Raw genomic sequence first — 12,913 nt, 5'->3', positions numbered from 1 at the left:
AGAATTTAGAAAGTTTTGTAAAAATCTCTTATTGGCCCATTGCTCTCATCTTGTTTATCAGGTGGATCTGTAATCTTACTTCTAAGTTTAAATTTAAAATACAAAGTAAAATGAATAAATAAAAATCTTCAAGGTAATCTATCCATACAGCAGCATAATTTGGTAGAAACACTAATGAATATTATCCACACGTCATATTTTGCCTGTGTCTGTAAAGTATTTGGTAAAATACTGAGTCTCTTTTTGATGGACATTCTTGAAGGCATGTATAGTTTTGGAGAGTTTGAGCACCATCTCTATCCTATGTAAATACAGTTTGATATTATTTCTGCATTCTCACCCATATTTCAGCAACATGCGAATTAAACAATAGCACTTATTATTTTACACAGTGGGTCCATTAAAGTTTACATTTAAAGTAAGAAGAGTAAATCGATTTTGTTAAGCTTAAAAAATAATCAAGCATAGTAAAGGAGAAATGGAAAGTACAATTTTGTAGTCACATATATTTAGAGATAAATATTTAATATTTAATATTTTGGCACCACCAGTGTCTGATTATGTGAGCTTGGATTGGTCTCTGTGAACCTCATGCTTCTATATATTCTATGAGAGACTTACTTCAGAGGCAAAGCAATACTGATTGAAAGTTAAAGAATGAAAAAAAAACATCCCATGTAAATGGAAAGCAAAAGAAAGCTGATATAGCTACACAAAATCAGACAAAATAGACTTTAAAATAAGACTGTGATAATAGAAAAAGAGGGGTGGTACATAATGATAAAAAGATCAAATAAAGAAGGTGTAACATAAATATCTATGCACCATGCATAGGAGCACTGAAATATACAAAGCAAATATTAATAGACTTAAAAGGAGAAATTGACAAAAATATAATAACAGTAGGGGACTTTAACACTTCACTTACATTAATGGACAGGTTATCCAGACAGAAAATTAATAAGGAAACATCAACCTTAAATGGCACATTAAAACTAAAATGAACGTAAAAGGTATAGATAGAACATTCCAACCAAAAAGCAGCAGGATACACATTCTTCTTAAATGCACATGGAATATTCTCCAGGATTCATCACATTTTGAGCCTCATTACAAATCTCAGTATATTCAAGAAAAGTGAAATCCTATGAAACTTCTTTTCTGACTACAATGATATGAAGCTAGAAATAAATTATTAGAAAAACACTATACATGCATGGAGACTAACCAACATGTTAGTGAACAACTACTGGATCATAGAGGAAATCAAAAGAGAAATAAAAATACTTGGAGGCAAATGAAAACAGCAATATGACATACCAAAATATATGGGATGAAGCAACAGCAATTCTAAGAGGGAAGTTCATAGCAAGATAGACAAAGAAATCTCAAATTAACAAACTTTATGCCTAAAGCAATTAGAAAAAAAGAACAAACAAAGCCTAAAATTAGTAAAAGGAGGGACATAATAAAGATCAGAGTGGTAATAAGTGAAATAAAAATTAACAACAGACAAACAAACAAACATACCAACAGAAAAGATCAAAGAAACTAAAAACTTTGTTCTTTATTATTTTTTAATATAGTTTATTGTCAGGTTTGTTTCCATATAACACCCAGTGCTCATCTCAACAAATGCCCTCCTCAATCCCCATCATCCATTTTCCCCTCTACCCCATCCCCATCAATCCTCAGTTTGGTCTCAGTATTTAAGAGTCTTTTATGGTTTGCCTCCCTCCCTCTCCTTAGCTATTTTCCCCTTCCCCTCCCCCATGGTCTTCTGTTAAGTTTCTCCTGTTCCACATATGAGTAAAAACATATGGTATCTGTCTTTCTCTGCCTGACTTATTTCAATTAGCATATACCCTCAAGTTCCACCCACGTTGCTACAAATGACTAGATTTTATTCTCATTGCCATGAGAATTCATTCATACTCATTGCCATGTAGTGTTCCATTGTGTGTGTATATATATATTTATATGTGTATATATAACTTACATACTTCTATTTATAATTATATACTTCTATTTATAAATTCTATTATAAATTCTATAAATATAAATATATATACACATAAAAAGATAAGCAAACAAACCTTCAGCTAGATGCACTACAAAAAAAAAAAAGAGGGGGTGGGCTTAAATAAAATAAAAAATGAATGAGGAGTTACAACTCATACCACAGAAATCAAAGGGATTGCAAAATACTTCTATGAACAATAAATGCCAACAAACTGAAAATGGATAAATTCCTAGAAATTTAGAATCTTCCAAGACTGAATTATGAAAAAATAGAAAACCTGAATAGACCAATTAGTATTAAGGAGATTGAACTGGTAATCAAAAATTTCCCAGCAAACAAGTCCAGGACTAGGTGACTTAATTGGTTAATTCTACTAAACATTCAAAGATTTAATACCGACTCTCAAATTTCCAAAAAAATAAAGAGGAGGGAATCCTTCTAAACTCATTTTACAAAACCAGTATTACCCTGATCCACAAACTGGACAAGGACAACACAAAAAAGAAAATTATAAGCTGGGGTACCTGGGTGGCTCAGTCGGTTGAACACCTGACTTTGGCTCAGGTCATGATATCACAGTTTGTGGGTTTGAGCCCTGCATCAGGCTCTGTGCTGACAGCTTGGTGCCTGGAGCTTGCTTCAGATTCTATGTCTCTGTTTCTCTCTCTTCCCCTTCCCAACTCTGTCTCTCTCTTCACTCCCTCTCTCAAAAATAAATGTTAAAGAAATTTAAAAAAAAGAAAGAAAGAAAATTGTATTCCAGTATCCCAAATGAACGTAGATGTAAAAATCTTCAAGAAAATGTTAGCAAACCAATGTTAAGAATACATTAAAAGGATCATACAGCACTATTAAGTAGAATTTATTACAGGGATGCAAGATTCAACAACTACTAATTAATCAATATATAATACACCACATTAACAAAAATGAAAGATAGAAGTCATATAATCATCTCAATAGGTGCAGAAAATATATTTGATAACATTCAATATCAATTTATGATAACTCTGAAAGTGGTATACTGGGAATGTACCTGGATATAATTAGGGTCATATGTGACAAAACCACAGCTAATATCATGTTCAACAGTAAAAAGTTGAAAGCTTTTCTTCTAAGATCACGAATAAAACAAGGATGTCCACTCTTCCCACTTCTATTGAACATAGTATTACAAATTGTAGCCTTAGCAATTAAACAAGAAGAAGAAATAAAAGACATCTAAGTTGGAAAGGAGGAAGCAAAATGGTCACTATTTGCAGATGGCCTGATATTATATATAGAAAAACCCCACCAAAAAATACCTGTTAGAACTAATAAATGAATTCAGTAAAGTAGCAGTATACAAAGTCAATAAGCAAAAAAAACTTTCATGTTTCTACACACTGTAAAAGTATCAGAAGGAAAAACCTTTAAACATCTCAATTACAATCATATCAAAAAGAATAAAATACCTAGTAAAAATTTTAACATAGGAGCTTAAGAATTTGTAAAGTTAAAACTATAAGATGCTGATAGACAAAAGACATTGAGGACAAAAATAAATGGAAAGATATTTCATGCTATGGATTAAAAAAATAATTACTGTTAAAATGTCCATCCTACCCAAAACAATCTACAGATTCAGTGCAATCCCTATTAAAACTCCAATGATATTTTTTATATAACCAGAAGAAAGAATTCTAAAATTTATATTGAATCACAAAAGACCCGAATAGCCTCAACAATTTTGAAAAAGAAGAGCAAAGTTATAGACATCATTTTTCCTGATTTTGAACCATAACTACAAACCAATAGTAATCAAAATATGGTGTGGTATTGGCATAAAAACAGATACATAGATCATTGGAACAAAATAGAGAGCCCAGAAATGAACCCACACATATATGGTTAATTAATTAATGACAAAGGAGGAAAAATGTACAATACTGAAAAATGTCTTCAATAAATGATCCTGAGAAAACTGAACAGCTACATGCAAAGGAATTAGGCTGTACCACTATCTTACAACATACACAAAAATTAACTTAAAATAGATTAAAGACTTGAATGGGATACCTGAATCAATAATAAGAAAATAAGAAAATGTAGATTGTAAGCCCTTGAAATCAGTCGTGTGTATATATATATATATATATACACACGACATATATATATATGGATCTGACTCTAAGGCAAGGGCAGCCAAAGCAAAAATAAACAAATAGGACTTTAAACTAAAAAGCATCTGTATAGCAAAGGAAACCATTAACAAAACCAAAAGGCCACCTACTGAAAAGGGGAAGATATTTGGAAATCATGTATCTGATAACATGCATTATAAATAATGCATACAGCACAACAACAGCAGCAGCAACAATAAAAACAATTTGATGAAAACATGGACATAAAATCCAAATGGACATCTTTCCAAAGAAGACATACAGATGGCCAACAGGAACATGAAAAGGTGCTCATGTCACTAATCATCAAGGAAATGAAAATCCAAATGACAATAAGATATCACTTTACACTTGCCAGATAATAACACTTCTTATTATCAAAAGACAAAAAATAACAAGTGTTGGCAAGGATGTGGAGAACAAGCAATCCTCATGCACTGTTGTTGAGAATGCAAACTGGTACAGCCACTATAGTAAATATCATGGAGGGTCCTCAAAGCCTTAAAAGTAGAATGACCATAGTATCCAGCAATTCCACCACTAGCTATATATCTGGAAAAGATGAAAATGCTCATTCAAAAAGATATGCACCCCTAGCTTCATTACAGCATTGTTTACAAAAGCCAAGGCATGCTACCAACCTAAGTGTCCATCAATGCATGGGTGGATAAAGATGTTGGACACACACACACACACACACACACACACACACACACACACACACACAAGAAAAATACTCAGCCATAAAAAAGGAAATCTTGCCATTTGCAACAACACGGGCAGACCACGAGAAATTTATGCTAAGTAGCATGTTACAGAAACCCAAATACCATATGATTTCACTTACAATGTAGAATCTAAAACTCAAAGCAAACAAACAGAATAAATGAAACCTAGACTCATAGGTATCAAGAACAGATTGGTGTTGCCAGAAGGGAGGGGGTTGGGGTAGAGACAAAATGGGTGAAGGAGGTCAAGAAGTACAATATTTCAGATATCAAATAAAGAAGTCATGGGATGTATGGAGAATATAGACTGTAATATTATATGCACAATAATGCTGTATGGTGGCAGATGGTAACTAGACTTATTACGGTGACCATTCTGCAATGTACACAAATGTTGAATTGCATGTTGTGTATCTGAAATGAATAGAACATTACATGTCAGTTACCCTTCAATAAAAACATCTAGACAAAAATAACTTAAAACTCCAATTCATTCTGAGAAACGACCAGTTCTGATTGAAAATGCCGAAGAAAATAAATAATCCCTCATCTCTTTGTCCCTCTAAAATCAACATAAAACCTTAAAACTGTTGCTCAAAATGGATGGTGTGCTTATTTCTCATCTTGAACTCAAAGCAAAACAAAAGAAAGCAAAAAAATCCCTGTAAAATTGTATAGGGACTTCGAAATTGAGTGAAAAAAATAGAATAGTCCCCAATAGCCTATTTTTGAAATGAAGAAAACTCATGCTTTCTGAAAATAATACAGCCTAATATTACAGGCAACCCAGAATAAAGATGGCAATAACACTATTTTCAAGATGCAATCTGCCATGACTAATCTTAATCCTCAGTTTACTTTTATTTTCGATTAGCAATATTGATTAGTAGGAGGCTAACAAAAAGCAATAAACATAACATAGACATTTTTTCTTTCCAACGAAGCAGGTCCAACATGGAAAAGTGTAGATAACAGCAATTTGAAACCACATTTGGAATTAATTTCATGAGAAGAGCCAAGTAAGGAGACTATCAGAAAGAAGGATCATTCTATCAATTGTCAAATCTTCCTATTTCAAGCACATTGGGAGAAACATAAATATTTGATGTTTTTCCCTAAACTGTAAGCAATGTAAACAAATACATTATTTAATTCAGTGCATGAATTTCTGAAGCTTCCCCCAGATATCTCTTGCTCTGAAGTCCTGCCTCCCTTTCTAACCTCAGTCTGGAGACAGCCTTTCACTAACATGAGAGCATCAAGAGTTTGGGCCATGGGGTAGGGGAGGAAAGTTCTTTTTCACCACTTGGAGCAAACTCACCTTCGCTTTCAAGCTGCAGATTGTTTATAATGACAGAATGATTTTACAGTTTGTATTTGCCTTGTATTTTTAAAATTTTTCAATGCTTTTCAGTCTTGAATAAATGCTGTTGAGCACAGGAGTTTTAATGTCAGACCTGATTACAGATTCAGATGCCAAGATTTCAGAACTGTGCAACATCAGTCAAATTATGTAACTGAGCTAGCTGGGTCACTACAAGGTATGCAAAGGGCCCGGTTCATGATCAACAAGTGAGTATATACATATGTACTCAATAAATCAACACATTCCCATGAACAGTCAGACTCGTGTAGTATCCTTGGGTTTTTATAGACAAAGGAATGGAGGCCCAGTCAGTGAATTACTCAGGTTACCAGAAGAGGAGGAAAACACCAAACTTTTTGCAGTAGACATCCTAATTTCCCTTGGAACAAGAGCCATGCTGGAGATAGGACCCATATAAGGTCTAATGATTTCTGAATGGATACTCAACAGTTGCTAAGCCACCAACAATCTGGGTATAAGAAAAAGATAGAAACGCTCACTGGTTACCATTACCACATCTAAGTTTTATTCATCCGAAGAGAAAAGATGTCCTACCCAGATGCTGTCTTCTTGCTTGTACTGTTTCCAGTTGCGTCCTGTGTCACTGAACATCAGGCTATAACTCGTCACCCAGTCAGAGCTTCCATATCTGCCCTGCGTGGCCACTGCTGTAATCTCCACTCTGTTTCCCAGGTCCATCTGGAGCCACTGTTGAGCATTGGAATCTGCTGGGGACCAACCACCAGTTCCTGGAGGAAGAGCAGAAAGAGCGGGTTGTGGTAGTATCTCACAGGGCCACGCCCCACAGCTCTAATGAAATGGTGTTCCTTTGAAATGTCTTTACCTCCAAACATACCCCACTCATCCTTGCTGGGCTCAATTTCCATTCTCTTCCATCCTATTCCCTCTCATGTTTCAAGATTCATCTCAAATCCATACTGTCCCTTCCATAAGTCTTCAGGTCTTTCCTCAGTCATGACACTTTCTATTTTCTGTATTCCTAGTAGAATTGGTTTTATTTATTTTTATTTGCTTACTGCCTTAACCTTGTAACATGCTTTCTATCCTCTGCCAGACTGACATCTCCATCCTTCTGTTCTTCATTCTTTCATCCCTGCCTGTGTTTTCTCTGCACCTACCATAAGCCAGGATCCTTTCCCCCCCTTTCTTTTGCTATGGATACAAAAAATGAAAGATCATGGACTATACTTTGACTCTACCTCATCTGTTTGACCTATGTTCACTGAGCACCTGGCGCATTCTAGGTATTGAAGAAAGAAAGATATACAGACAAAAATATGCAATATGATGTGATGATAAGCCTTATAAAAGGCAAATACAAGGTACAACAGGAGAACACAGGACAGAATGCTTCACTCGGTGATCAAAAAACCCTATACACAGGGCCGGTGGAGTTGAAACCTAAAGCAAATATGACCATTTTGCAGGCAAACAAGGTTAACTAGAGGAAACGTTGGAATGATCAGTCAGGTGAAGGGAACATCATATGCAAAATCTCAGAGGGACATGAGAGAGTGGGTGTGTTTTCGGATCATCGTGGGATTCAGTATACTTGACATAAAAGGACATTCTTACATGTGACAAAAGTCTTTGGGCCCCATATTTCATTATTTGACACCCTGGAACTTTGCAGAAGATTAATATTAGCTATTGCTGAGTGGGAGGACTGTAGCCTCAGTTTTCTATTTTCATTTCACATCAGAATAAAGAACTCAATAATTATTTTTACTGAACCAAGATTTCCCAGACCTGAATCCTGAGTGGAACTATGGAAGAGTAAGTATGCCATGGGTGGGGACAAGATGAAAACAACACGTCTGTTAGGCACCTTGTTCAGGACATCGAATTGGGGAGTTAATTAAAATTAACATTTAGAAGACTTAGTCAATAAATTCCATTTGATCTCAACCTGTGTCACAAAAATCATTTTAGTAATGTCCCAGTCAATGGGACTTCTCTTTGGTAACCAAGAACTTTTTTGAGCCCTGGGTGCCCAGTGCAGACAGCCTTTCATTGGTGGGAGTGGACATGCAGACACAGGAGATAGAGGACATGAGATGGACCCTATGTGGGTCATAGAATCACCCTACAAGTTGTGGGTTGATTTTATCCTAATAAATAGCTACTACTCTTAAACTTTGAAATGTAGGGAAAGGAAGAGAAGAACTGTGCTTAGCATCTACTGTAGAATGTATTTTATTAAATATTTTGCAAGTCATAAATACAATGGCAGATATGGATGATTTCCCTAATATCTATTCTCTCTCCTGGTTGTGAGGCTCGATTTCACTTTTCAGCCCTCTGTACTATTATAGTTACAGCCACATACATGGCTATAGTTCTCTCCAATAAAAATGTGACCAGGAAGATGTGTCCCCTTGCAAGCCAACCAGTCTCTTCCTCACTTGCCTCCAAGGCCCTAACTGATGGCAGAATGATAGAATGGAGAGCCTGGATTTCTGTATCATCACATGAAGAAAAGTATCTGTCTCCTTAAATGCCTGCCCTATATTATAATATGAACAAGAACTAAACATTGATGCTGTTTAAGACATTAATCACACCATGGAATTTGTTTGATTTTGCAGTTCAGCCTATTTTAATGCACACATAATATCCTGTGAGATAAAGAGTACAAGTCTCATAATATAGTCAAGGAGACCAAGATCCAACAAGTTTAGAACACCTGACACTCAGGATTCAAGCATAACTCTTTGAGGCTATTACGTAGCAGAAAAAAAAATGTCTAAAAACCCATAAAATCAATAAAAAAGGAAGAAGCATTTGAGTGGAGATTCAAGGCACCAGATCCAGAACTACATTTTTATCAGCCAGCTCTGTCTTCACAAACAGGTCCACAATTCCCAGTCCAGACTACCTTCTTTCAACTTCTCACAACTGACAGGGAGGCTTAAGAAGAGCTTTTACATTTCAAAAAAAGTCTAAAGTGATTCTGAACCTACTCTTTATTTCCATTCAATTTCTCCTCCTGTCCATTTCATGATGTCTCTTTCTTCTTAAGTGAGAGAAAGCGAAGTTGTATAAGCTATATGATCTCAACAGTATTAAAACGTGATAGGAGAGAAATGTGTATGGTGATTTCTTCTGAGTGATGAAAATATAAGTGATTCCATCCTTTTATGCTTTTTGCCTGTAAAATATTTTCTCTTATCAGCATGTCTTTCTTATATAAAGTAAGACTCACATAATTCATATTTATGGGGTTTATTGCATAAAGAATATGTACAACAATTTGACAGCTGGTGGTATAATAGGGAACTTGTGACTTTCTGTGTGACCATCACTATTTTTGAAACCACAATATTCAAACCTTAACTATCTTCTCTTTTATCCAGACTTCTTAGTCATGCTTTAAGGTTTTTTCTTCACTTATTCTAATTATTATACTTGTACTCATATATGATAAGAATGTATGTTAAGGATGGAAGAGAGAAGGGTGCCTGGGTGGCTCAGTCACTTACGCATCTGACTCTTGGTTTCGGCTCAGATCACGACCCCACGGTTAATGAATTTGAGTCCCATATTGGGCTCTGCGCTGATGGTGTGGAAGCTTCTTGGGATTCTCTCTCTCTCTCTTTCTCTCTCTCTCTCTCTCTCTCTCTCTCCCTCCCTCCCTCCCTCTCTCTCTCCCCCACCCATGCTCTCTATCTTCTAAAATAAATAAACTTAAAAAAAAAAGGGTGGAAGAGAGAAAACAAAATGACAAGAAATTCTCCTTGCCAACCTGCAGAACATAACATCACAGAAGATGGACCAAAATCCAAACCAAAACAAAACAGAAGAGGAGTTAATGCTAAACCTTTTCTTCAAATTTGTCTAAAAAAATTAAATCTACCTTGTTGCCTCCAGTAAAAACCTTAGCTTATGAACCACCCTGACATTAACCAAAATGGAATTGTTGCTGTTCACCTTCATTAACACATTGAGTTAAAAATGTTCCAAACCCAGAATCTTCAGCCTGCCCTCTTAAAACAGAGGGCCACTATCCGGGTGATAATTGCCAAGGACTCTTTGCCTGCTGGTGAAGATGTTCCCTGCATTACAGCTAATAGGCCAAGTACCCAGGGTTGCCAGAGTTGCTATGGGAGACATTCTGTTCCTTGCACCAAACAATAAATGTGTTTTCAAAATGATGAGAGAAGCCTGAAGATACTATTTGCAGTTACTCTGAGGACACACCAGCCCATGCTAGCTTTCTGTTTCTCAATCATTCTCTAAATTGGGGGTGTCACATACACATAGATACTTGTGTTTGGCAAGTCAAAGGTGTGAACGAAAGAAGTGTTGCCTGTAATTGTGGCTAAGATATTAATGATTATTAACTGCAATTCTCACAATTTCTGCAGTTTAAATGTAGATGAATTTAATGCAAATTTAAGGAAGATTTTGATTTTAAAGGAAAGATACCTTTCGATTTTTTTATGTCATCTAGAATTTTCCAATAGTTTGCAAACACAGAGCCCTGCATGATTTTGATGCTGTATCTCAGTTTATTCTTAGCACAGCCCATGACCCATACTCTACCTTTGCATTATGTGACTTTTGGGGAGAGGATGGGGAAAGGAGATTATGGACCAGAAACTGAGAGACCGGGTTCAAGGCAGAGTTCTGCTCCTGAGGTTAGACTGGACGAGAAATTCTCATAAAGGCTCCATCAACAGATACACCTTGAGGCCTGGTGATGATGATAATATGCATACTCGGGCCTCCTTGTTGATAACATAATCAGAAGCCTAACCTGAGAATCTGTTTGTTTGTTTGTTTGTTTGTTTGTTTAGAAAGGTGTTTCTGAATGCTGAATGGTTTGGGAAAAGCTCGATGAGACAGCTTCTACAGTTTCCATTCTAACATTTTATGGATAAGAGTTACTTTACTTATTTATTTAGTGGACCAAAATAGCTTAAACCCAATATACTATTTTTAATGATCAAAAATAACTATAACAAGCAACCACATGAAATTGCCTCTGGATCTAAAGATGGACACCCTTCTCTCATTGGCCCCCCCATTCCTCACACCAAACACAAGGGTGCAGTTAAACTGAGACTTAGAATTGCCAGGAAAATCTGAAAATTTGTGAATTGGGAACTATCCATCTCTGTTCCTGCTTCAATAGTTATTATCACTCCCAGTCAATCCTGGCATTCCTTCTCATCACCCCCAATATGCATGCCCACTATTAGCTAACAGGTGGTCCTTGCTCAGTTGCAGTTGGTACCCATGGACTCATTCATCTTCACAGGAGCTCTGCACCATGGATATTAATTATTATGATTATGTCCATTTTACAGGTGGTGACACCAAGGCCAGGAAGGTTGGACAGCTTTTATAAGATCACACAACTAGTAAGTGGCAGAATAGGGGATTCAAACTCCCAAAATCAGGACCCAGAGCCAAATCTCTTAACCATTTGGCGACACTGCTTCTCCACAGGATGGTAGAGAAGCCTCCTCCTGTTCCTTCTTCTTCTCCAAAATAGCAATTATTGCTAGAAACATAATTTATTTCACATTCTGTGTTCAATATCTCACCTGATTCCCATAGCAATCAGCAATAGATTTTTAAATGTCTATTTATGAGAGAATAAAGCAGCCTCAAAGAGTCAACCAGCTTATGGTGGGAAGAGATCTTCTGAGGTCTCATCGATGCCTCTCCTTCATGGAAAATTCCAAACAGGTTTAAAGGAAGAAAAGAGAGGCATGTCTTCTAACTCCCAGCCACCTTTCTTATCCGTCCTTGACACCGTGCTGCTTATTCCCTACTTGATACACTAGGAGAAGCTTGAAGCATGAAGCAGAATAACTGGTAGAATGCAGAAATTCCTCAGTTTCTACACTTATTTCCACTTTTAACTCAGAAAAGGAAATGAGAGTTGATTGAGGTCACACACTAGATAGAAATGAGTGCAAAACAGATTATATAGAGTCCTCTGCTCAGCAAAATTTTACAACTATCATTCAAAAAAAGATTCCTTTTAGGACAAGATGAACAGGAGATAGAATAGTAACATACACAATAGTTTCACACCTAATCTGCTTGAAGCACACAGCCAATTAAAATAAAAACACCTAAAATAAACCCTATAGAGAATAGGTTACATAGGTACTTGCTCTCCCCCAGATTTACTCAAGGCCCCTAAAAGCTACAAGAACATTGTCACAAATGAGTGGGAGGTTAGGCTGAATTACTAGCTGCATCATTTATTATTAAATATTTGGTCCCCATTTAATCAAAGGTTCAAGAGCTTTCAGGGACAAAACTGCCCAGTGACGGTAATGAGTAAGGCAGAGAGTCTGCCCCAGAAATATGTAACGTCACATGGTATGGGTGAGAGTGACAACGACATTTGCAAACTTGTCCACAGGTGCTTCCAGCACCTCCAAGCACAGTATTGTGATTATCCATTTGTAATGGGACCTGTGGCTAGGCCAGGACTCTTTTTTTTTTTTAATATTTATTTATTTATTTTGAGAGACAGAGAGTAAGTGGGGAAGGGGCAGAGAAAGAAGGAGAGGGATCACACCATGGGATCCAATGCGGAGCTCGAGCCCATGAACTGTGAGATCATGACTTGAGCAGAAACCAAGAGTCT

General features: G+C 36.4%; 1 protein-coding gene across 2 annotated transcripts in view; it reads right to left on the bottom strand.

Moving 5' to 3' along the window:
• The window catches only part of CNTNAP5 (contactin associated protein like 5), a 789,622-nt gene that overhangs the window by 586,924 nt on the left and 189,785 nt on the right, over positions 1-12,913 (bottom strand). For both annotated transcript variants that reach the window (XM_029934734.1, XM_029934735.1), the window contains exon 3: positions 6,835-7,028. In XM_029934734.1, the coding sequence (XP_029790594.1) occupies positions 6,835-7,028 (194 nt within the window). The remainder of the gene's footprint in view (positions 1-6,834; positions 7,029-12,913) is intronic.

Source organism: Suricata suricatta, chromosome 3 (genome assembly GCF_006229205.1).
Source record: "Suricata suricatta isolate VVHF042 chromosome 3, meerkat_22Aug2017_6uvM2_HiC, whole genome shotgun sequence".
In the NCBI taxonomy this organism is placed as follows: domain Eukaryota; kingdom Metazoa; phylum Chordata; class Mammalia; order Carnivora; family Herpestidae; genus Suricata; species Suricata suricatta.
Note: the sequence above shows the minus strand (reverse complement) of the source record. Positions and strands in the feature narration are given on the sequence as shown.